We start from the raw sequence: 22,172 nt of genomic DNA, 5'->3' as shown, positions 1-22,172 counted from the left end.
TCCGAAGTTAAGATGAAACCAATTTACATTCAGGGGAGAGGGGGGAATGAATTTGGTGATTCTAGGCTATGAAAGTCTTAGAAAGGACAGAATAGCTATTCTAATGCTGCCTTTTCAGAATCCTCAATGGAAGCAGTGCAGCTCCCCATGTATGCATGGTACACAGATAGCAAGATAAATCAGCAAAACACCCGTCTTTGAAAGGCCTTAAAGTAACAAAGCCATACAGCTTAGAAGTAACTTCAATATGCAGCATCATCATTTAGGTGGTGACAGGGCTTCTCAGGGCTGTAGGAGGAGGAAGAGACTTTTCATACCAAAAATGTCACAGAAAAATTCCCATTAACATTAATGTGATCCACATGCAGAAAACCAAATGATTTACCAAAGGCCTCTGCACAAACCACTGTCTCCAAACACCCAAGTAAATTAAGAGGCTAAGCAGCCAAATGTTAAGGTCACAAAAAAAAAAAAAAATATCACCTCTTTAATTAGACAAGGTTAGAATCCTAACTATTTCACAGATAAATCATTGAGAGTAAGGCTTTACCAATGCATTCATCCCTTTCATCACAGATAAATTTTGGGTATCATTCTAAGTGCTGCTAAAGGAAGTCACTCACTTCCAGGTAGTGTTTAAATACAATACATAGGATGTATTTACACCTAGAAAAATGAAAACACTCAGGGCCCCCGCCACCTAATAAAGGCAAACACCAAGACTGGCAAGAAAAGGAAGGAGGGAAACCTGAAGATTATTTTCAGACAGAAAAGCTATTGTTAATAAAGTATTCTCTAGGCAGCTGGCATGGATTCATCTGTTATCCAGGGTTGAAGACACCACTCCATGTACTTCCTTACCTAAATCTACCTACGCAACGCCAATATAAATGAGTAAACCGAGAGGTTTTAGAAAAGCAGAAACACTTTGTACACCAAAGGCTTCATTAGTGTCACAGTGAGCGTAAGACAGCAGGGGATACATAGGCAGACAGACAAGCCTTAGTTAGGCTCCTTAAAGATGATTATGGTTGTAACCATTTGTTTCAATCAGCTGGGCATCTGAAAGTACTGTAAAGATCTGATTACATCAAGTTTTAACATACATCGATGCTAACTGCCAAGGTTAGGTTTTTGCACTGCAATTTGGCAATACAAAAGCCACTTTTAACTGAAGTAAGTGTGACCTGTGACTCACAAGACACTCGTGTCCACTTACATTGCTGGTCCTGAAAACCTGGCTCTAAGATTTGTCAGGAGAAGCGGCAATACCTTTCATTAGGCCAGCCAGCATCACTTGAAGAGGAGACAACGCTTTGGGCACACAAGCCGGACACGAGTGACATGAACAAATGAGCATTGTCATTTCTTCTTCCAGTGATACTAGCTAATCTACCATCAGATATTTTCTCCCTCTCTCCCAACTTTATTTTTCATATCCTTCCATGTACTGTGGTTTTATCAACACTTTTGCCTATGCTATTTATATCATTTTTCTAATATCCTGTACCACGGTCATGTATTATCCAGCCTGCGCAGCAGCTGAAAAGTTACAAACTTTGTGTTTCGCTCTTGAATCTGGTGTGCAGGTGGTCCAGCGAAACACCCCAGATTCAAAACTTCTCAAGGAAGAGCGCCAGACCTTAGTCACAAAGACCTGGATTAACTGCAGGTTAAGGTTTTAAAGAGGCTTTACTACATTAATCATGTGGATGATTCAAATTTTCTAGCTGCAAATCACTGGTCCAAAGCATAAAAACCCCACCACTTCAAGTTTAAAGATGAGAAGTAATCTCTGCTTCAGTTTTATGTAAGTGAGCTCTAACAGAAACAAAGTTACAAGTGAAATGCTCAATAAACAAGGGCTTTAAGAAAGCAGTCACCGTTTTCTTCAATTTGCAGTCCAAACTGTTTTCACACAAAGTAAAAAAAAATATTAGGTAACATTCAGAAATCTGTTGCTTCACCAAAAAACAAAAGTGATGTTGACATTTTAGGAAGAAAATGGGAATTCCTGAAGGGCTACATATTTTTTTCCCCCTTTTGTTTTACAAAATTCACAAGATAATGCTTTCCTTCAGAAAGAGCAGTTTAGTGAAAAGGTAACTAGAAACATCCAGAATTACTCCTCTGCTTGTAGCTCTCCCTTTAAGTTTAGCAGGCCATTTCACAGATTTTTGCTCTTAAAGGTTCGGCTTACTGTCATGGACACAAACACCAAACCCCCCTGACTGTAACTGTAAGTACATACCTTGGTATCCTAGGGTCGTGCCATGTGCTAACTCCAGTCTGTGTGTGCAAAAAATAAACCTGTCCCTGTACCGTTGTTCTTTGTTCTATGAAAAAGAAAGAAAGATTATTCTAAATTACAAATCTGAAAAAATCTGAATAAACAGTTTATTTAAAGCCGTTAGACTATTATCTTTCTGTCAGATCGAGGAGAAAGTACTTCAGCCATCCCCCTGAGCTCTTGCAGCATGGACTGTTTTGTCCTTCACAAATTCACTTTGACTACACTTTCCAACGTTCTTTTTGCAACTCACAAGTCATGCACCAATGTGTTTGAGTTTGTATTTTTATTTTTAGATTTTTGAGACAACCCAAATCCCCAAACTAGAGTTCTTTACTCCTAGATTTGGCATACACTTTTCCAAGATTTAAATTATGCTTATTCTTATCCTCCCTAATCTTCTGTACTACTGGCTGCTTTGTTGCTTTTCTATTTTCCTGATCTTTTCTCAAATGTGGGCTCAAACCTACACAACATGCCAAGGGGGAAGGAAAAAATAGCGTTACTGCTCTACTTTAAAGATCTCTTTACATTTGTTCTCCCTGGATACACAGCCAAGATTAGCAGTGAATTTTCTGTAACAGCATCATACCACAACCTCATGTTTAATTTACCATCAACCCCTCAGTGTATCCTGGCATAGCCAACTGCTAATTAGCCAATCTCAAATTCCCATCTGCACTGCTTAGTTCCTTTTCCAAAACGCAGACCATTAGATGCACGTGGATACTGCATGTCCTAACAGGTAAGCTGCATCTATATATCAAAATGGGAGATTTTTTCTCTGAAGTCTTCTGAAAAAAAGCTTCAATTTTATAGTTCTGGAAAACTCTTACCGTAGCCTTCTGGTAGGTCAGGCGACTGGTGACCGTGCGGTCTGTTCTGAGGTGTCTGTACATGACCTCTGACTTCAGGAGTCCGAAGTCGCTGTGCCTGAAGCCTCTGATCTTGACTGGGGGACTCTACAAAGCGACAGTTACCTCCGCCAGCAGCCCCCGTAGTGTCTGTATATGGTGCTGGTTCTTCCATAAAACAGCTCAGCGGCCTTCCCGGTCCGGAATCTTCATAAACCGTTCTGAAAATGGGGAAACTTCAAGAGTTTCCATCACAAGAGAAGTGAATGCAGAAATAACTGTTTCTCTCTCTCTCCCCATTACTTCAAGTACTGCAACTTTTAATGCAAGATATGTCACTTTCTTAATGTTTTTATACCCCAAATTTCTCAGTTTTCTGGCACCAAAAGTGCCAGAAGCACAGGTAACAAAAACTATCAAGTCCTACCCAGTTTAGCTTATTTTCTTTAAGCAAGTATCCAGCTCTAACCTTACTACCCGACACATATTCCCAGAAAATATCTCAGTCACACTGACGTTTAGTTTTCCTAGTGTTAATTACATTCTTTCCACATATAAACCATTTTTCTAATTAAGAGTAAAGAAAACAATCCTTACCCTTCATTCTCCAAAAGCCCTCTACAGTCTACTACAGAACCTCCTGTGCCTATTCTGTCCCGTGTCTGTAAACTGACTGAAATAAGAAACCAAACACAAGTTAATAATAAAAGAACAACTGTTCCCTTTAAAAAAACCCAACAACATAAAGCCAAACAACTCACATTTATACAGGTTAAAATATTAAGGAAAGGTATATCCTACACATGAGAGCACACCACTTACCAAAACTACTTCTACAACCCTAAAGCATCACTGTTTTTTCAAAAAGGGAGACGAGAAACCATAGGTATCACCCCCTCAAAACTTAAGCTGAGTCTCTTTCTGTAAATACCAAACACGTCAAGTTCTACATCTGTGTTCCATGAGGATCCGGAAAAGTAAACTGGGAAAAAATTACTCACCACTAGATGTCATCGTTACGGTGAGAATTTGGCATTTGCCAAATATTTCTGTATCAATGAAAAGCTTGGGCTGGGTGGGGGGCAGCAAAAGGGGGGGGGGGCTAAATTAACCATAAAACTAGCACTGCCTCACTGAAATTTGCAAATGAGTTACATGTGAGCCAAAGGTATTAAAACAGCAATTTGCAGAATTTCTTGTAACTCCTCCAGATCCTCTTTTCCACGTAAGATTCCCTTTGCCCGTCCCCTTGGCCCAAATGCAATCCGTTTCACAGCAGCATTCACCCTCCCAGAGCTGCATTAGGGACCTCACCAGGTGCATTCCCTCTTTTTGTTTTCCATTATCAACTGATAGAAAACAAACTCCCACATAGCAGTACAACAAATATTTTCAGGTTACGTAATTTAATCCCATTAAAGTCAGAAGAAACAACACAGAAAAGGTACAGAAGCAATAATGACTACACATTTCTCTTTTAATACAACATTTGTCCATACAGTATATTTACCCAGGAAGGTGAAAGTTTAGCTAAGAGTATTCTTACCCACTATTTGGCCTCGTACAGCATCGGTATCTGTGGGATTTAGTTTGCATAGATCCAAACGCTGGTCTGCAAATGAGAATTGGAAAGATCAACAAAACACTGGGGAGGGGTGGGTGGGACTACTATTCACTACTCAGATACAAAGCATGGAAGGTTCTTGATTGCGCCAGGTCGGAATTGTTCTTACATCCAGTATCTTTTAGCCTGCTGATGGCGTTGGAGAGGAGTCGGACACACCCCAGGAAGCCAGCTCCCTGTTTCTTGTGGATTTTTTTGTGGTTCCATACACTGATGGTTATGGAATCTGTCTTCCCAACATACCTAGAAAAATATGTATTATAAGAGTTACTTTAGAAAAAATAACCTCTCTTCACTCTGCAGAATTTATGCTTTATTTGGTACAAATTTTAATACATTTTAGTACATTGGTCATGCTGCTTTATTATAAATACAGAAGTGCTTAAGTCTGAAATGGTGTTATTAATGAATTACTGCACTATGATTTCACACAGCATGTTAAATTGATATTGCTGCAACATGAATTTAAGTACAGACAGCCTCATTAAAAGCTATGCAACAAGTTGATTAATATACAAAACTTCAAAGTTTATGTTTCTAATAATTTGAAGGAAACAGATCACTACAACAGAACAGTGTTCTGTAAAAGCTGGACTCCAGCGCTCAGTAGAGCTTACTCTAAGCAGTTATGCTGTGTACGTGACACACAAATATTTCCAAATTCAAACACCTAAAAGCAAAGTACCACTCTTTTATTAACAGGTAGTTTCTTGTTGCAAAAAAACCAGTCCTCCTCAGCAAATGTGACTCTTCATGCTAACACAAAATGAAGTTAGTGTCAACCCTTGCATTCCAATTACTAGGAAATCTCTGGAATATTGTTTACTTATGACCTTACAAACAACTCACAGATCGTAATGCTGGTTCCATTTGGGGTCCAATGTGTTCTTCACAGTGTCAGTTGAATGGCACTGACCTGACCCATCAACAACTATTTTTGCAAATGGGTCAGGAAGTCCTGTGGAAGCAAAAAGATGCTATTAAGCACAGTACTTTTTGTTTTGTTTCTTCCAATATAATACTTTTGTGAGCCTCTGCTTCCCCCCCAAAAAAAGAAAGTTACCATTATCCTAAAACTATTGTAGGAAATCCAGAATAGAGAACTGATTTCATCATTAGATAACTTCTGTCGTACAGATTTATATCTGCCAAAAATTGTGAAAGCTTTTAGAAAACACAAGGTTAAATGTGCTTAATTTAAATGTGCTTAAGTGACTCATGCATACTGATAAGCAGTCATTTTTATTCAGTCCTTAATACAGTATCAAGACTGCAGCACTGGGATATTTCACTCGCATCCTTTACAAATAGAGCCATCCTGAGATGGATGCTCTTGGTACCCCCCCAACACAGAACTGTGAGACTGCAAGCAGGTTGCAGTCTCATCAGCCAGACTTTCAATTAGAATTTGTGAGTCCTTGGTCTTTACAGCCCTACTGGAGTCTACACAATCTATCTAAATACAATTCAGGGCAACGTGTACTCATGTAGCAATGCAATGTTGCTGCACCAATGAAACCACAGAACAAATGACATACATGGATGAGTCACAACAGTAATGCATAATCTACAAATAAATCTGATTAATCAAGAATAGAAAGTTACAGAATTAGGGCATACTTACTGAAGAAATCTTTCTTTGCAAGATTCTTGGCACATAATACTGCAAAACAAAGTATCAGATAAAGAAATCTTAAAACCATAAAAAAATCCTTTTCTAGCAATCATACCATACAATACTACCTGATCATAATTCATAAAAACACACCCAAATGTTAAATGTGAGCATTGTTTTCTTTATCTGTGACTGGAATATGGATTTACATAAAGAGAAAAATTCCTTTGCTGCTTTTGTTCTATTGTTAGAATACACAGAAGTTTTAATGAACGTCCCTTTGTATTAAAACCTCCTAATTTTCTATACTGCATGCTTACACAGGTGCTAAGGCAGATTTTTGTTGTTTCAGAAGGCACCCATTTTAGAACAAGGACTAAACAGTTACTAAATCAAGAATGGTTCTGGGACTCCCGGAAGAGACCTCTGCGCCTAAGTCCCATCAAATACAGTGCAGCCTCCTGCTTTCTGCACACAAAACTATGTGATACATCGTAAAATAAAACATGGGAGGTATGCTATAAAGGCCTAAGCAGTTTGCAAATACAGAAAGGGTTTGTGGTAAGTATGGCAGAACCTCGCTCGAGAGAAAAAATTAAATACTAAAAAAAAAATTGCATCAGTACGTTTCCCTTTGAAAGGGCCAAAAAAAAGAGACATAATTTCCCTCTCTCCAACTGTACTAAATAGCACAGTAGTTTAAGCAAAAATCAGATCAGGAAACTCACATCAATCTCCATGTCTACCAGGTCTATTACCAGCTACAAGTCTAATTTTGCTTTTCAGTAAGGATTGCTCAGTACAATCTCAGCAATACAAGTTATTCAGTATCCATTAAACTCTTACAACAGGCGAGGCAAAATAACTACAGAGCCAAAGATGAAAATATTAAGACCTCTAACTTACTTAAAACTAGCACCTAAGAGGGGAAGATAACAATAAAAGACAGAGCTATTTTTGAGGTGGTCTCTTTCTCACCCAGTTCTGATCTTTCAGCATGAGGATGAATGCTCAGAAGACACTCAAATGGCCATTTCCCCTGGTACGGACCATTGCTCCTCATTTCTATCTCACCTTGCTCCTGACTTACACTCATTCTTACATGAACTCTACATTGGGTAAAATGAAGATGTAGTAGCAAAAATAAGGGAACAATTTTATTCATTTCTTTTGTTGTTCCGTTTGGTTTTTTACCCTTCTGCTAGAAGCCCACCTCTCAGCTGCAGAGCAACATTCCCCATCTAACATAGCTAATGGAATAAAAACTGCCTCAATTCAGATGTCAGACAGACAGAGCCAAAAGGTGCACTGTTTAACCCAGATGTTCATGGCAAAAAATACACAAATCCTCCGTCTTAGTAATAATTAAAGCAGCTGCACTACAAAACTATTTTTAGATTGGATTAAAAACTATTTATTCCTGACATCGGCAAAATGCATAATCAGAGAAAGCTTCTCTTGTTTTTTTTTAAACAACTGACCAAAAAGAGAAGTCTGCAGGACTACAGCAATTCAATTTGAAACAAAACAGGATTACAGAATCACCATCCGCTGTTCTATGGAAGGACAACAGAGCAACCTTTAATTTCCTCTTCCTTTTGTGAGTGCTTCAGAGGAAAAAATACCAGAAAAAACAGGGAATAAGTACAGGTAAAATCAGAATTTGAACGTTCTAGTACCTGCCAAAAGGAATTTTAACGTTCTTGTGAGAGGTGGAGCTTTTTTTTTTTTTTTACTCAATAACTCATTTTACTTCCCCATCCTCAATTTTAAGAATATGTTATTGAGCTGGAAAAGTATGCCATATGTAACTATCTGCATATAGTCTGACTATATAATTATTACCTTTATTCTATATTTCAGGTGTGCTTTCTAGAGCTAACTAGCAGCCTAAGTTTCTAAAGCCATTATTGAAGAATTTTATTTTTTCATTTAACTCTTTTACCTCTGCCACACGCTTTCAGTCTACAGCAGATGAGCACGGCTGCCAATTTTCCAGTTGCAGCCTGTGAAACCCTCAATTTTAGGTTGCAAAAACCATTACTCTTTCTTGTAAGAAAAATATTGGCACAGCAGCTAACAGCCAAAATAAACCTTTATGGAGCAATCTCCAGAATCATGCTGCCCGAGATGGACCATTGGCTCTGTTCCACTATTTGCATATTAAACCCACTAGAGTAAAAAATATTTTCAAGTGCTCTATTACTGAAAAGCCATAGATTTCTAAATTCCAGTAAAGAAACAGGTGACAAAGGTCAGCAACGGGAGACTTGGACATGAAACCATGCCAGCAGCAGAGCAGACAGCCCCTCCCTGCTCTGTAAAGCTGGGTATATGCCAGATTTGCTTCTTAAATGCATCGTCTCCAATAAGACTTCAGCAAGACTGCTAGCAGGACCTGACTGCTGCTACATCAAGCCTGAAACCCCTGAACTCGGGTAGATTCAGCTACGAAGGCTTAAAAAGTTATTAATTTTATCCCTGCATCACAGGCGGTGTAGGAGAATGGGATGGATACTTAATTGTGAACCAGGCAACTGAGAGGCGCCTTACACAGGCTTCACACCAACACCATCTTTCCCTACTTTCCATCTTTCCAAAGTGCTTTTTCTTTTTGTTTTTCTTTCTTTTAAACAAGAAAGGTTTAGGGCTTGTCAGCAAGAGCAATCTCCCCGCGTTTGTTGCAATGTTACAAAAGGTACTAATTCTCCTGACTTGGGCATTTACATTCTGCCTTCTCAAAGTCAACCGACTTGTTTCAGCTTGACATAGTTTTTGTTTATACTCCGCTCTGGATTGCTGCACAGCACCAAAGAACTTTTTTTTAATACAACAGATCCCAAACAACACTGAAACAATGTCTTTACATCTAGATTATAATATTTATAAAGGGATGGGAATGTTTTTTTAAGTACCTGACATTATTGAGATAATTTCAAAGGCCAAATTAGCCAGCTGGGCAAAGTACTACTGTGAAAGCATATTTGGCAGGAGGTGAAGGACGAGCCTTACACAAAGTCAGTATTCACCCTGGGGATGTCTTCAATGCAGATGTAACTTGAGAGAGTTGAGTGGTTCCTCTGCCAGCCCCCAGTTGTCCACCCTCCTTCCAAAGCAGAAATGAATCATCTGCTGTGGTTCAGGAGGTGCCGCAGGAGCAAGCTACAGATGGGTGTAGTAAGGAAAGTACGGAGTGGCACCGATGTCTGAACAACCCAGCCGAGAATTGCATCAGAAAGTTGCTGCTTCATCACCGAGACACCTATCTCCGCAGCGAGACCAGCGTTTTTGGAAAGGAGGCAGAGAAAGACAGCCTGGGTGAGGAACCATTTCAACCATCCCCAAACAGACCCAGCCCACAAAATCAAAGCCTTCGTGTGCAAGTTCCTCCTCTTGAATAGGCAGCGTCCAAAGGATGGCTGCTGGTCTGCAAGAGAGTCCTCACATCGCTGTCTCTGCATCAACACGGGATTTATTCACAGGCAACATACCCCATCCCACAGCACAGTGCTAAGCTGCTACAACTGTGTTCAGCTACACAGTGTAAAAACTAGGTAATCGTGGTTTAAGACCAGGAGGGAGCAGGGGGGGAAGTAAGCGATGAAAATATTCTGTAGGTTCCAGCCTGTGCCAATGCAAATCAGCAGGCAAATTTGCAGCGGGGACTGCATTCATTCACACTTTGCGAGTTAAAGGCAAGAGCCTCCTTGCTCAAACTAAGGACTTTTACACATGGACAGGACCTGAGCTAAAGATGGCCTTCAATTTAGCATTCAAGTTAATTCTGAAGACAAGACAGAGCAGCAGTATGCTCACATCTTCCTTAGAAAAGCCAGGGGGAAGGTCATACTGAACGATGCTAGCAAATACACCTTTCCACCGTCTTTGGCCTTCCCTTTGATATTCCAGGTTAATCATTTGTGCTTGTACAAACAGGCAGCTAGATTCCAGGATACATTCGTTTTACTTTCTGACAGAAGATAAACACAGGCCAGCAGGCTGATGACGTAGAAAGGACTTTACTTAATATTTACTTCTGTGTAGACCATCTTTAATCAGAGATATGCAGCATAATCATTAAAAGCATTGCAGGTTGGTTGGTTTGTTTTACGATATAAGAAATAAAGAAGAACAATGAGGCTTTGGAAGAGAGCAGAATAAAGATCTTGACATAAAATGAAACTAAAATTACTGGTTACCACTGAAAAACAAAAGAGGCTGCAAAGCCGGTCAAATTTGATGCATCCAAGTAATGGAAACTTCGCTGTTAATCTTCAAAGTTTGCCTAGCTTCTGACTTGTGAAGCTGGTACCCTGTGTTGGAGGTAAGGTTGCTCCAGCTCTGCTTTTGAAAGCAGGACAGCCCCCCATGCACGCTAGCTTATAGGCTGGTTTCCACAGCAAAAATTCTGCCATTCTGAAAAACAGTTTTCAGAAGGCTACACAGCAAAAATAATGTGCTTGAAGTGTAAAAAAGCCTCAAAAAAAAAAAAAAAAAAGAAAAAGAAAAAGCAAACATCAGCTATTTACCACATGCTGCTCTAACGCCCCAAAGCGCTGTGGCCCACAATTAAAATCTTTGCTGAATCTGTTATGTGAAATCACTTCTTGTCCAAATGGTTCGGAGTGTTTTGTGGAAAATACTCTGAATACCACAAGCCACCCCTTCTGAACTGCCTTTACGAATAACCCTGCTTACTGTTCCTATTCTCTGCACATTACTTTAAATGAGACTTCACTGCAGATGAAAGTCTGTTTTTATTTCTACTACTAGGCAACCCATGAAGTTAAGTGTTCTGGCTTTTTTTAAGGATAACAATTTCTGTTTGGTAGGGTACAAGAGAAAGGGTTTAATGGGAAAGGAAAGATGGCTGAAGACACTAAGAGTGTAAAAATGCTGTTTCTTTACAGCTAGCCACATCACTGAACTGAAATACACCACTTTATTCACAAATTAGAGTTTACATCGTCACCACAAAGGCCAAGGTTTCTATTCTAGTCCTCTTTTTGTTTGCTTTAAGAATACTTTTGGTCTTTCTCTTTGTCTGCTTGAGACTGAAATGCATCAATCCAGGGACTGCTTTAACTTCTCAGTAACCGAACCTGAATCACTGCAGCGCCTAGCATGCCGAAAAAGATAAACAAAACTGAAGTCTTCCATTACCTTTGCCAAATAAACCAATTAGCTGTACAGAACTAATTTTATACAGGCGTGTACATGGAGTGGCCTTCACTAATAATCTTAGCATCGTGATGCCAACAAGATTTGCAATCTGACACATAAACCAACCAAAAAACTCCAGAGACCCCTCAGACTTCAGGACCAGCATACATCATGCCTCGACATTGAAAGACTGCCTGAACTCATGCTAAAGCAGACCTTGACTACCAGATTAAAGTAATGCTTCATTAAAAAACCCTTAATTCTCAAACAGTTGCTAGATTTGATACACGAAGCCTTTTTGTGGCCCTTTTGTGTAGGCTGCAGTAAAAATCAAAGCCTCTTTTCAAGGCATGCTTTCCTCGTGGGTTGGAACTTGGCTTCGTGCAGCCAGTTGCAAACACTAGACAACTTTGAAGAGATCTTCAAAAAACCACACACCCAGAAAAAGCCATTTTTATTAGCCCATTAACATGTCATTAAAGTATCTACTTAGCCAGGAATCAAAATACCATCCTACCTAAGCAGAAACCAGTCATGAACAAGAGTCAGTCCTCGTAGTGCAAACAATACCAAGTTGACAAAACAGAAGAGTTTCATCCCCAGGATTCCTAAGAATTACTCAAACTGAAAAATCCTCCTGGGCACTGACCGACAATAAGTCTTCGTATACACACCAGCAAGGGCTGATTTAGCCCTCAATAACATAAATCATTAAAAAGACAGCACAGGACTATTGGAAGAACAAGACTCATTAAATTCCCAGTTAACTGAGATTGCGTGCAACGCAAGACCAGTAAAGCAAGTTTAAGAACAAACCGACTTAGTGTAAAACCTGGAGAAACACTAAGAGTTATGGAACTAGCTGAAGATCTTTGCAGGGATAAAAAAGGGAGATCAATAGGAAGATGAATTAATTCTGATGTACAGAATCAGAGAAAGGCACAAATCAGAGGTGGAAATAAGCATATCCAATTATCCTGCATACTAACTTTTCTTTTCTTCCCCTCCCCCTCAGCTCACCCCTAACAAATGCCTGAGATAAAGGTTACCTCCCAGATTAAATCTTTCATTAAATCCTAGCTATTACATCAGTTTTCTTACAACTTTGCTATGCCTTCCTCTACTCCAGGCCAAGAACCTTCTCATACTCTCTACACAGTCTCCTATTTCCTAGACAGACACAAACCCCCGACCGTTGGGGTTCTGCAGATCACCCTCAGCCCAGCCTCAGCTCCAAAAGCAGAAGCTGCCCGTGGAATTTATTTGCCCCATGTACTGCAAGGCACATTCCAGCTACATTAAGCTCCTATTTCTCACTCAAATTGTACTTCCAGGGATATTTTTTTTAAAAAAAAAAAGGTTTATTTTTAAAGGCAAACTTTTCACAAACTGCTGCTTCACTACCTTCAGCTAATTATTCTTCTTGGCCCTACAGTGACTACTCAGCGGTAAGAAATATAGCCAGAGGTGCTGCGGCAAGAGTGAGACCCTAACTGGTGAAGCCGCCTCTGTCGTCAAGAAGATGCCCTTGAAGCACCATCCTCCCTCACACATCCTTGCAGCTTTTCTTTGCAACTATCTTCCGACACATTCAAAGCACAGACACATTCAAAGCACAACCGCTTACTTTGAGAACTGAAATTCAAGAGGTAAGTCAGTTATTACTATCGCCATTTTACAGCCCTTCTCAAAAAACACCCTATCAATTACACAGTTTTACCAGAGAAAAACTGAACAGAACATAGAATCATTTCTATCCACGGCACGGTTTGCAAAACTCAGTCCCTCCACTCCCACCAACACATCTGCCAGAATCACAACCAAGTGCAGTAATAATTTTGTAGAGAGAGATTTCCCAAATTCAGTCAAGCTTTTCCTTTGTTAAAGTGTCCACAAATGGTCTCCCAACTCTCTGAAAACAAAGGATATGCTCAGGCTTCAGCTATAGTGTTCGCCTCTGCACACATTAGCAAGAAACAGAAATATCTGGAAAGAACTCCAAATTTCTGTTAAAACCACACAGAACAATATCCCATTCTCAAGGCAAACACAATCTCTTAGCTGACAGCTAAACAAAACCAATCCAATGACATAATTCCTACTGGAAATACAAAATCACATTTTACATTTACTCCCCACTTCATTGTGCAAGTTGTAGTCACTGCGATTCACACACACACGATTCTGGATTTCTTCCCTTACATCTCTTGTATCTCCAACCACGTGCACTTACATTGAATAATTAATATTTTCAAGCAAGTGGTGTCTATCAAGACAGGCTTAACTGCACAGCTTGCACATACTTGTGCTCACATTTTGGAACAGACACCAATGTGCGCTGTGCAACATTATTGCCATAATAAAGTTAAAAACACACCAGGAAACTATGTAGCTCAACTTTCTTAAATTACATTAAAATTAAGGAATAAATCCATGATGAAGTCTTAATACTTCACTTTTATAGTTACCCAAGCACTGAGAAAGCATCTGGAAAAAAATTCCTAAAGCATGAAAAACATGTTCCTCCACCCACATGCACTCATAACTCAGATTCCAAACTGAGTTTTACTAAGATTGCCAAAAATATTTTGTACTTTTAACACTTGGGAGTTTTCAAAGCACCTTTTTCAAATCTCTACAAATGTCAATACCTAACAGGATCATATACTCAACCCAACATTGCTCACAGCAGGTCCCAGGCTGCCCCACTCCCATACTCCCAGCAAACAAAAGGTCCTTTCTAGAAATACTGTCCAAATCCTCCGGCATACAGATTTGTTTCTCTGGAAAATGCTAGATGAACAGCAGTGAATTACTAATCAAATATAGAACCTCCCCTCCTGAATACTCTAGATATTACTTAGGCAGAAATTACTTATTAAATAGTTGACACTCCTGTAACGGAGAAGGAGAGCTCCGGTGTAGCACAGTCTACTGCTCAGTCAGCATTTAATTTAGGTGTATTTAATTTAATATGCCTCTGATCTCTACTTTCATAAGTTAAATGTATAAAGTGTTAAACACCTTATTTTCATTACCAAAAAGAAGCTTATAAGGAGTCTCCTGTGCAGCTGATCATTTGCTTACTAATTCAGTACATAAAAAGCTTTTCCAGTAAGTATTATGTTTACTACAAAACACAGAAATTTAGATTCCCCTTCTTCCCAGGTACTCTCTGTGGGGCTACTCATACCACTACTACAACTATATGTTTTATAACCAGTTTGTGAAACTCAAGTTAGAAGTACATTTCTGTATTAACAGCAGCTTTTTTTTTTTTTCCCCCACCCACAAAACACCATCCAATTTACAGACTTAAGGGATTTTACAAGACGTTCATTTCCTAAGTCCAGGAGAAAAACCTGCACAACTGCTCTCTGCTGCTTTATAAAGGAGAAAAAAAGTACAGGACAGGAGACCAAAACCAGAAGCAATACATTTGCGGGTGCTAACCATAGACCCAGTGTTAGTTGAAAGCCCAAGCAATCGTAAGCCTTGGGGTTCTGCCCATGGAGCAAAACATTTTTGAAATGATAGGAACAGAACACACAACTGTTGTACTTTCTAACCCAATATTATCTCTGGCTTTCTTCACATACATATTGTCTTGCCTCAAAACATCTGCCTGTTTTGCAGAAAGCAGAAAAAAGTCTGACCTTCCACTGCAAAACACGTAAAACCTGTGAAAGCAGAAACCTTGGTATTGAAAATCTTGGCAACGTTTGACTAAATACAGCCAAGCAACGTTTCAATACAAACACTGAATTTCTATCGAACAGTAAAGGTCTAAAACTTCCAAGCTAAAATGAAGCAGATTTTTCAGTTTTAAACCTAAAACATATGTTTTTTATCTCCAAAGAGTGGCTGGTATTTACATCCCTTCATGTACAGGTAGTCTCAATATTTCAAAGCAATCTGAATGCTAAACTATTGTAAAGGATTAAAAACAAACGCAAATGAACATGTTCTCAATCTCAATTTAAGAACTGAGATTTGTTTTTCCAGACAGAACCAGTATTTGGCTTCTTTGATATCTTACTGCAATTAAATAAGGTACAAAATCAACTTCATAGGAACAAAAGTTTCCAATGGGGGTATTTTAATAAATGCTACAAAATTAATGTCTGGTTTTCATCAAGAGCGAAGGAGATTGCTCAAAAGCAAGAACATTGTTATTTAAAAAATGAATGGCGTTAAGTTATGTGTAAGTTGTAAACTATGTAAACTATTAGTTCATCCCATGAAGGCTTAAGTGTATCAGTAGAGGAGTTTTAGTTAAACAATTCACACGGAACACTGCTTTAAAGCTAAATATACAGGTTTGGTTCTGGTCAAAGTAGGACTGTTCAACTCTGTGTTAAACTAACGCTGCACTGTGAACCAAGAATGGGAAGCTGGCAAGACAATTGCTTAGGTGACCTAGGACGCTGCTGGTGTTGAAATTAACTGCCAGGAAAATGAAAAATAAAAATAAAAATTAAAAAAAAAATCTTTAAAAACCTTGAAAATATGAAACAACAGATTTTGCCAGAGTAATTTTTAGAAGTCACAAATAAAAGTATAATACACTTATGACCGCTGTGGTCACAATATTCAAGAATCCATGCTTCTTTGTTCATTCTGAAACATTTGAGTGAAAACTCTCCAATACAGAAATTGTACAGAAAAAAAATTAGCCTACAGAATATTAGGTATAAAAAGAACAAACCTCAGGAAGAACAGTGCACTGGGCTTAAGCTGGTTTAGTAATACTCAGACTCATTTTGCATTTCTTAAATAACTGAACAAGCAGTTGCTAGACATCTACTGCAAAGAATAACACTTACCAAGCACCTCTTCTAGCACTAACAACTTCAGTAACTGCTACCAGAACAAATTCCAACAGGCACTGGATGACTTTTCAAGAGACACGGTCAACACCCCAAATTTTTTTGCAAGTAAATGAAAAGCATTCTTTCTTTCAAGCAAGGCATCAGCACAGTATCACTGCTTTAAAACCACATACCTCAGGTTAACAAATGACTTACAAACTTGCCCTAATTTCTAGCGCATCTAGTTGCTTCCCATGCTTGTATTTTAACTGAGGTATGCTGAGTGCTTTTTGGCATGTTTGGATAGAAACATGAAAAGCCTCAAGTCTTGTCATAGAAAGCTTTTCAAAGCCACAGGTCTCACTGCCAAAGAAACTTTTTCATGCTCTTACAGCTTTTGCCTTCCTTATTCACAAATCTGTTGTTCGTTTTGCAGTAAGCATGATAGCAAACAGATGAGATGGAGCAGTACCTTCTGAACAGACTGAGAGCGAGCTCAGACTTAAAAATCAGGGCGGTGAAAGTCAATATTCAGTGAAGAGTTAAGAGTGTACAAAAGCCTAGAGCAATGAGTTCATTTTGTTCTAGGCTACTTAGTGAATGGACAGCTGGAATTCATTCAGAAGTACTTCTTTCTTCCTGTAGCTCCCTGGGCTGTCGTTATCAACCTGAGGATAACAAACACATGGATCATCAAGACTGAGCTGGTGCTGGAGAGAAGTGGCATAGCCTAATAGCCCATAATAAATGAAGTTTTGATCCTAACTTGGATCTTAGTACTGAGGTATAAATGCTTTTAGTGTCTTGTGGGGAAAACTGCCCATGCTAGATGGAATTAAAACATTGTACTGACTTCTTGTCTTGATGATGGTAACCTTATTACCAGCTCTTGTACAGGTAATGTTTAGTGAACAGTTTTAACCGCCACTCTTTTGCTGGGTTTCAGCTAGTGCCAATACAAGACAGTAGAGATTACTGAAATGGGAAGACTGCATTTGTTTTAAAATACACAGTCAAGAGTAAAGGTATTACTGGGGTTAAAAAAAAAAAAGCTACCTGGATACCTTGCTGTAGCAAATCTGTACTAAAAGGGAGGTGAGCAGTTTCATTTGTCACAAACGACTGACACCTTACGTCAAGAATAGAGCAGGGTTTCACGTAAAGCACCTCCTAGCATTCCTCCAAGCCCATCCAGCCAGGCTGAGCAGGACCTGGTCGCTGGCAGGGGCACAGCCCCCCCAACATCTGCACAGATGGGGATCACCCTTGCAGCAGCCACTGTCAGACCGGGGTTCTGTAGGTACACCAACCATGAGCCCGTTACAGCAACTCTGTGTACTGACACCGGGCAAAATGCAGCCAGACATCTATTTCTGTCTTCTTTACCAGTTCATATTCAAATTACATCCATCCAGCTCCAGACAATTCAAAAGGCACATGCTAAAAACTGGAAAAACGACACCTTGACTGTCCAGGTAAAATTTTAAAAAATTAATTCAGACTGATTAAGTGCTTAGCTACATAAAGGGAAAAATTACTTTAGTAATTTGCAATACAAAATCTAAAATAAAGGTGCAAAGTTTAAATTCAGGAAGAGGAAAGAAAAATTGTGTTCACCCAAATTAAATTATTGGCATCACTTCTGATTTTGAATAAAGTACATCAGCTGTTTTAGAATATTGCTTTTAATTCCCAGAAATTTTCAACTCCGAATTCTTCACTAGTTTGTTTTGTGGTTATTCAGCCTGTTGTAATCCCTTTCAACATCCACCCAAGATGTTACAAATCGCTCTCCACTTTCTTTATGCAGGTTTGTTGGTGGTTTTTTCATTTGTTCGGAGAGCTCAGCTTAAACCCTCCTTGTTTACAAATGCAAAAACACGGAAAGCACCAAACACACAACTGCATTAGTGAAGGGCACCGATGCTAAAAGGTGAGCAGTGATGCTGGATACCTGCCAGTCAATAACCTCGTCTCGGCTTATTAGCCTGGGCCCCGCGCCAGCACTGCTGAACTCGCAGGGGGTGCACGGGGAGCGGGAGGTGACAGTGGTGGCACCAGTTCATAGGGAAGCAGGGGGGCTGTCTGTCTATGTGCCACACATAAGGAAGCTGTGGCAGGGGGGAAAGGAAAGCAGGACAGGAACGAGACTTGTTCCAAAAAAAGACTGCAATTACGGAGATATTAATAGCTTTTGGAAGCCAAATTTTTATCATTCATTCACCTACTTTTGTTCTTTCTACTAATCCCTGTACAGAACCACTATTTTTTTTTTCTATAGGACATTTCTCCATCTGTTGCAAGAAAAACATCCCTACCTAACAAACTTTCCTAGGAATTAGTATGAAAGCTTTTATGCAGAGAAAAAAAATCTGATTTAATAAGCAGTCCTATTTAAAAGCTACAATAGGACAATGATGCATCAGAGACATTTTGATGCTGCCATTGTTATACAGTAAGTCTTGTCTACAAGACTCCTATACACACACTCTCTACAATCCACCTAATCACTTATTAGTCACACAAGTGGTAAATCCCTAAAAGCACTTTGGCTTGGGTCATGCAAATGCTGGATGAACCAAGTCACATCAGTTCTCATCTGATTTCCAGGCAATGAGATGCACGTGACTGCTGCTCTGCCCGAGGAAATGTGGGTCAATACGTGTGCATCCTACTGCTGAATTTGCACGCTCTCTAGGGACTCACAGCAGTGTGACTCAGGAGCACCGGGCTGTCTGCAGGCACACACTGCACACGTATTAATGAGATTATTGCTGCTCCTTGCTGGTGCATTCACACTACACCACCAGTCGTCTGTAACAGATCTTCAAGGAGTGCGGAACACAAACACCAAAATACTCCGTCTGTCTTATGGCCACGCTCCACCTAAAATGTTAAAATGATTTAGAAGGCTGACAGGAATATCGCACAACAGTAGCCATTAAATGGAAATGTCTTCCTTCAGAAATAATTAATCACCCGTTGTGTTTGAGTATAAACATCCCGATCTAACGGGCATGTGTGTTTCGCTCAGCTGAGCAGCAGCGAGATGGACAATCAAAAACCGCTAGTGCTTCAGAGCTGGAAGGAATGCCGCTCGCTCAGATGGAAGGCAATACGGAGGGGTATTCCTCCCCAAGACATGCTCTAGCTGGATGTGGTTAATCAACAACCTCACGTTAGCACCCCCGTCTTCCAAACGCTATTTCCAATTACTATTAAAGTTCAGCAGACCCACGTTACATCAGTGTCACCGCTCTCTTACAGAAGCAAAGCAATCCACTTTAGGTATTTTAAACAAAATGTTTAATTCTTCAGTGACCTATGGGAGGCACAAAACTGAGAGCTGAATAGCACCAAACAAGATTTCATTAAAAGAAGGCTTTTATTCAGAATAAAGCTGTATCAGCCTATGTGTTACTCCCTTGTTCTAATTATATAGGACAGCATCTATTTAAACTGCCAAGTTAATGACTTCAAATTTGATCAATAGTCTCTGTTTATTCAGCCCAGTGCTACTGACAGTCACCAGGAATGAACAACAAAACAAACAGACTGGTCAGAGCCAATCTATGGTTGAGCAAGAAAAACCAGTCTGCAACAGCAAATACCCTTCGATTTTGTCGGAAGGTGGGGAGGGAGGTCTGTTGCCTGTGGACATGGACACAGCCCCTTTCCCTTGTGCCCCAAAACATTTATCCACATTATCCTGCTACCAACCAACTCATGAGTTGAGTGAGCTCAAGCAGAATTAACATCACTGATACGGTGACTCCAATCCTTATCTTGTACCACCTAGCTCTGTTACATATTTCCATTTGTATTCAGATTAAGCATGGGAGGACATGACAACAGCAAGGGGACGTCACTAAGCTGTTGGACCATGAGCAGCAACTTCCCTCGTTGTCACCATACCCGCTATGGAAGGAAATTTCCTTTGGAGCAGCTTCAAGAAAGGCTGGAACCTTCTTCTTGAAAGTAGGATGAAAAACATCTTTGAGTGTATCTCCAGCCAAAAGACGCCAGGAATGTTTTAGTTACAGACTGGCTTCAGAGAGCAAAATAAAAATAGAGTTTAGAATGAAAACAGATAACATACAGCATGCATGTAGCAATCTAGCAAAGTTTTATTTATTTTTTTTAACTAAAAAAATAAACACTTTCATTGCAAAGTCAGTTTCTCAGCAGTGGCTTAACTGCCCTCCCTCTCTGGGCAATTTTTTTTTATTTTTTTTTTAAAGAACCACTTGCAAGCTACTCAAAGGAAACAACCTTTCTAATTCCGATTGAATCCTCAGTCACAAAGGCTGGGATTTTGATGAAAACGTTTGAGTGCATTATTCTGACCAGGATGTTTGATTACAATTTTCTCAATGTTACACATTCATCACTTTGCCTGCAACAGCAACTGTGTGCTATTTCCCTTGTACAAAATGTCAGTGGCCATTACATCAATAAATTATAATTCCACTACTGCTCTGAGATATCTCGATCAAAGGTATTATATAAATAAACTGAAGCTGCCTATATAACCTTCACATTCGTGTTTCATATTCAGACATGGGATTTTATGCAAGTGACACCACTCAGCTGCAGGATCCTGCAAACAGTTCTCCTAAACAAAACGTTCTTTACCAAACTACTACATTAACACATCCAAAGTCCAAAATTTAATATCTAAAACCAGCAATGCATGAGGACAGCTGGTTCAGTCAAAGCCTAAGACATTTGCTTTCCATTTTAAATTGATTAAATAGATTCAATACATTACATTTCGCATGGATGGTTAAGAGTGCTAATATTCCTGATAAAATGAAATGCTGTATGAGGAAAATTCTCACTAGGGCTAGCTCTCACTGGATATATTACTTGCTCTCACAGTAATTTAGTATAACAGAGGCCTAACAATTTCACTGAACAGGATTACAAAAAACATCTCTTCACAGTTCATGACACAGAAGCTCCTAGAAATATCTATTTCTTCACTACCTTCTCAACACAGTGAATGCACTTGAAAATAGGCTAATGCTTGCCTTGTGGGAACCATAAAATATTATAATGTTTGCTTGGTGTTTGGGGATTTTTTGTTGTTGTTGTTTGGTTTTTTGGTGTTTTGGTTGGTTTTTGTTTTGTTTTTTTTTAAGAAGGTGGTTCCTATTTATCAAACAGTTGAGATATTAAAAGCAAGCCTTTTATTTGCATTCCTATCACTAACAGGACTCGCACACCCAGCAATCTGATATTGTCCAAGCACTGAATGACAAACTACTAGATAGAACCAAAAGAGAGCAAAATTTAATAAACATTTTCATAAGAGAAAAACCTTTAAACACCATTTCACTCCTTACTAAAATAAGCTATGTGGCACTAATTTGAAGCGATAGTGCTGTTCTTTTAATTAAAAAATGCCAGTAGGAGGTTGATGCATTGTCTGATGTTGTAAGCGACATGGCTCACAGGATGCAGATGAACCTTTGTGTAAGGAATTAACACACAATTTCATCAGGGTTAAGAAGCAAAACAGAACCCCTAAGTCAAAAAAAAACATATAGGGAGTATTATAAAACAGGTGCTTGATAAAGTCATCTGGATGTTTCCTGCAGAGAACGTTGTTAAGTTCTGGAGGGGGGAAAAGCCACCAAAGCACTTGTAGTCCAGTTTTCCAATTAGGAGTTTAATTCACCAATAGGTGTCTGGTGGACTTAACACATAGATGACCCTCCCCTTCCTACCTCAGAGCTCCTCTCCCAGGTTACTCCTTCCACATCTCCTGTCCACACAGCTGGGACCAGGCACCCATCCTTGCCTGCTCTGG

The 22,172-nt window shown here is 39.5% G+C and overlaps 1 protein-coding gene across 4 annotated transcripts in view; it reads right to left on the bottom strand.

Moving 5' to 3' along the window:
* SMURF1 (SMAD specific E3 ubiquitin protein ligase 1) overlaps positions 1-22,172 on the bottom strand; it is a 47,507-nt gene that overhangs the window by 13,402 nt on the left and 11,933 nt on the right. For 2 of the 4 annotated variants that reach the window (XM_037384168.1, XM_037384169.1), the window contains exons 2-8: positions 6,393-6,431; positions 5,618-5,726; positions 4,878-5,011; positions 4,691-4,756; positions 3,742-3,817; positions 3,127-3,380; positions 2,252-2,336 (exon numbers count right to left, since the gene is read on the bottom strand). In XM_037384168.1, the coding sequence (XP_037240065.1) occupies positions 2,252-2,336; positions 3,127-3,380; positions 3,742-3,817; positions 4,691-4,756; positions 4,878-5,011; positions 5,618-5,726; positions 6,393-6,431 (763 nt within the window). The remainder of the gene's footprint in view (positions 1-2,251; positions 2,337-3,126; positions 3,381-3,741; positions 3,818-4,690; positions 4,757-4,877; positions 5,012-5,617; positions 5,727-6,392; positions 6,432-22,172) is intronic. The other 2 variants (XM_037384170.1, XM_037384171.1) reach the window with 1 other exon arrangement.

Source organism: Falco rusticolus, chromosome 4 (assembly GCF_015220075.1).
Source record: "Falco rusticolus isolate bFalRus1 chromosome 4, bFalRus1.pri, whole genome shotgun sequence".
Taxonomy (NCBI): domain Eukaryota; kingdom Metazoa; phylum Chordata; class Aves; order Falconiformes; family Falconidae; genus Falco; species Falco rusticolus.
Note: the sequence above shows the minus strand (reverse complement) of the source record. Positions and strands in the feature narration are given on the sequence as shown.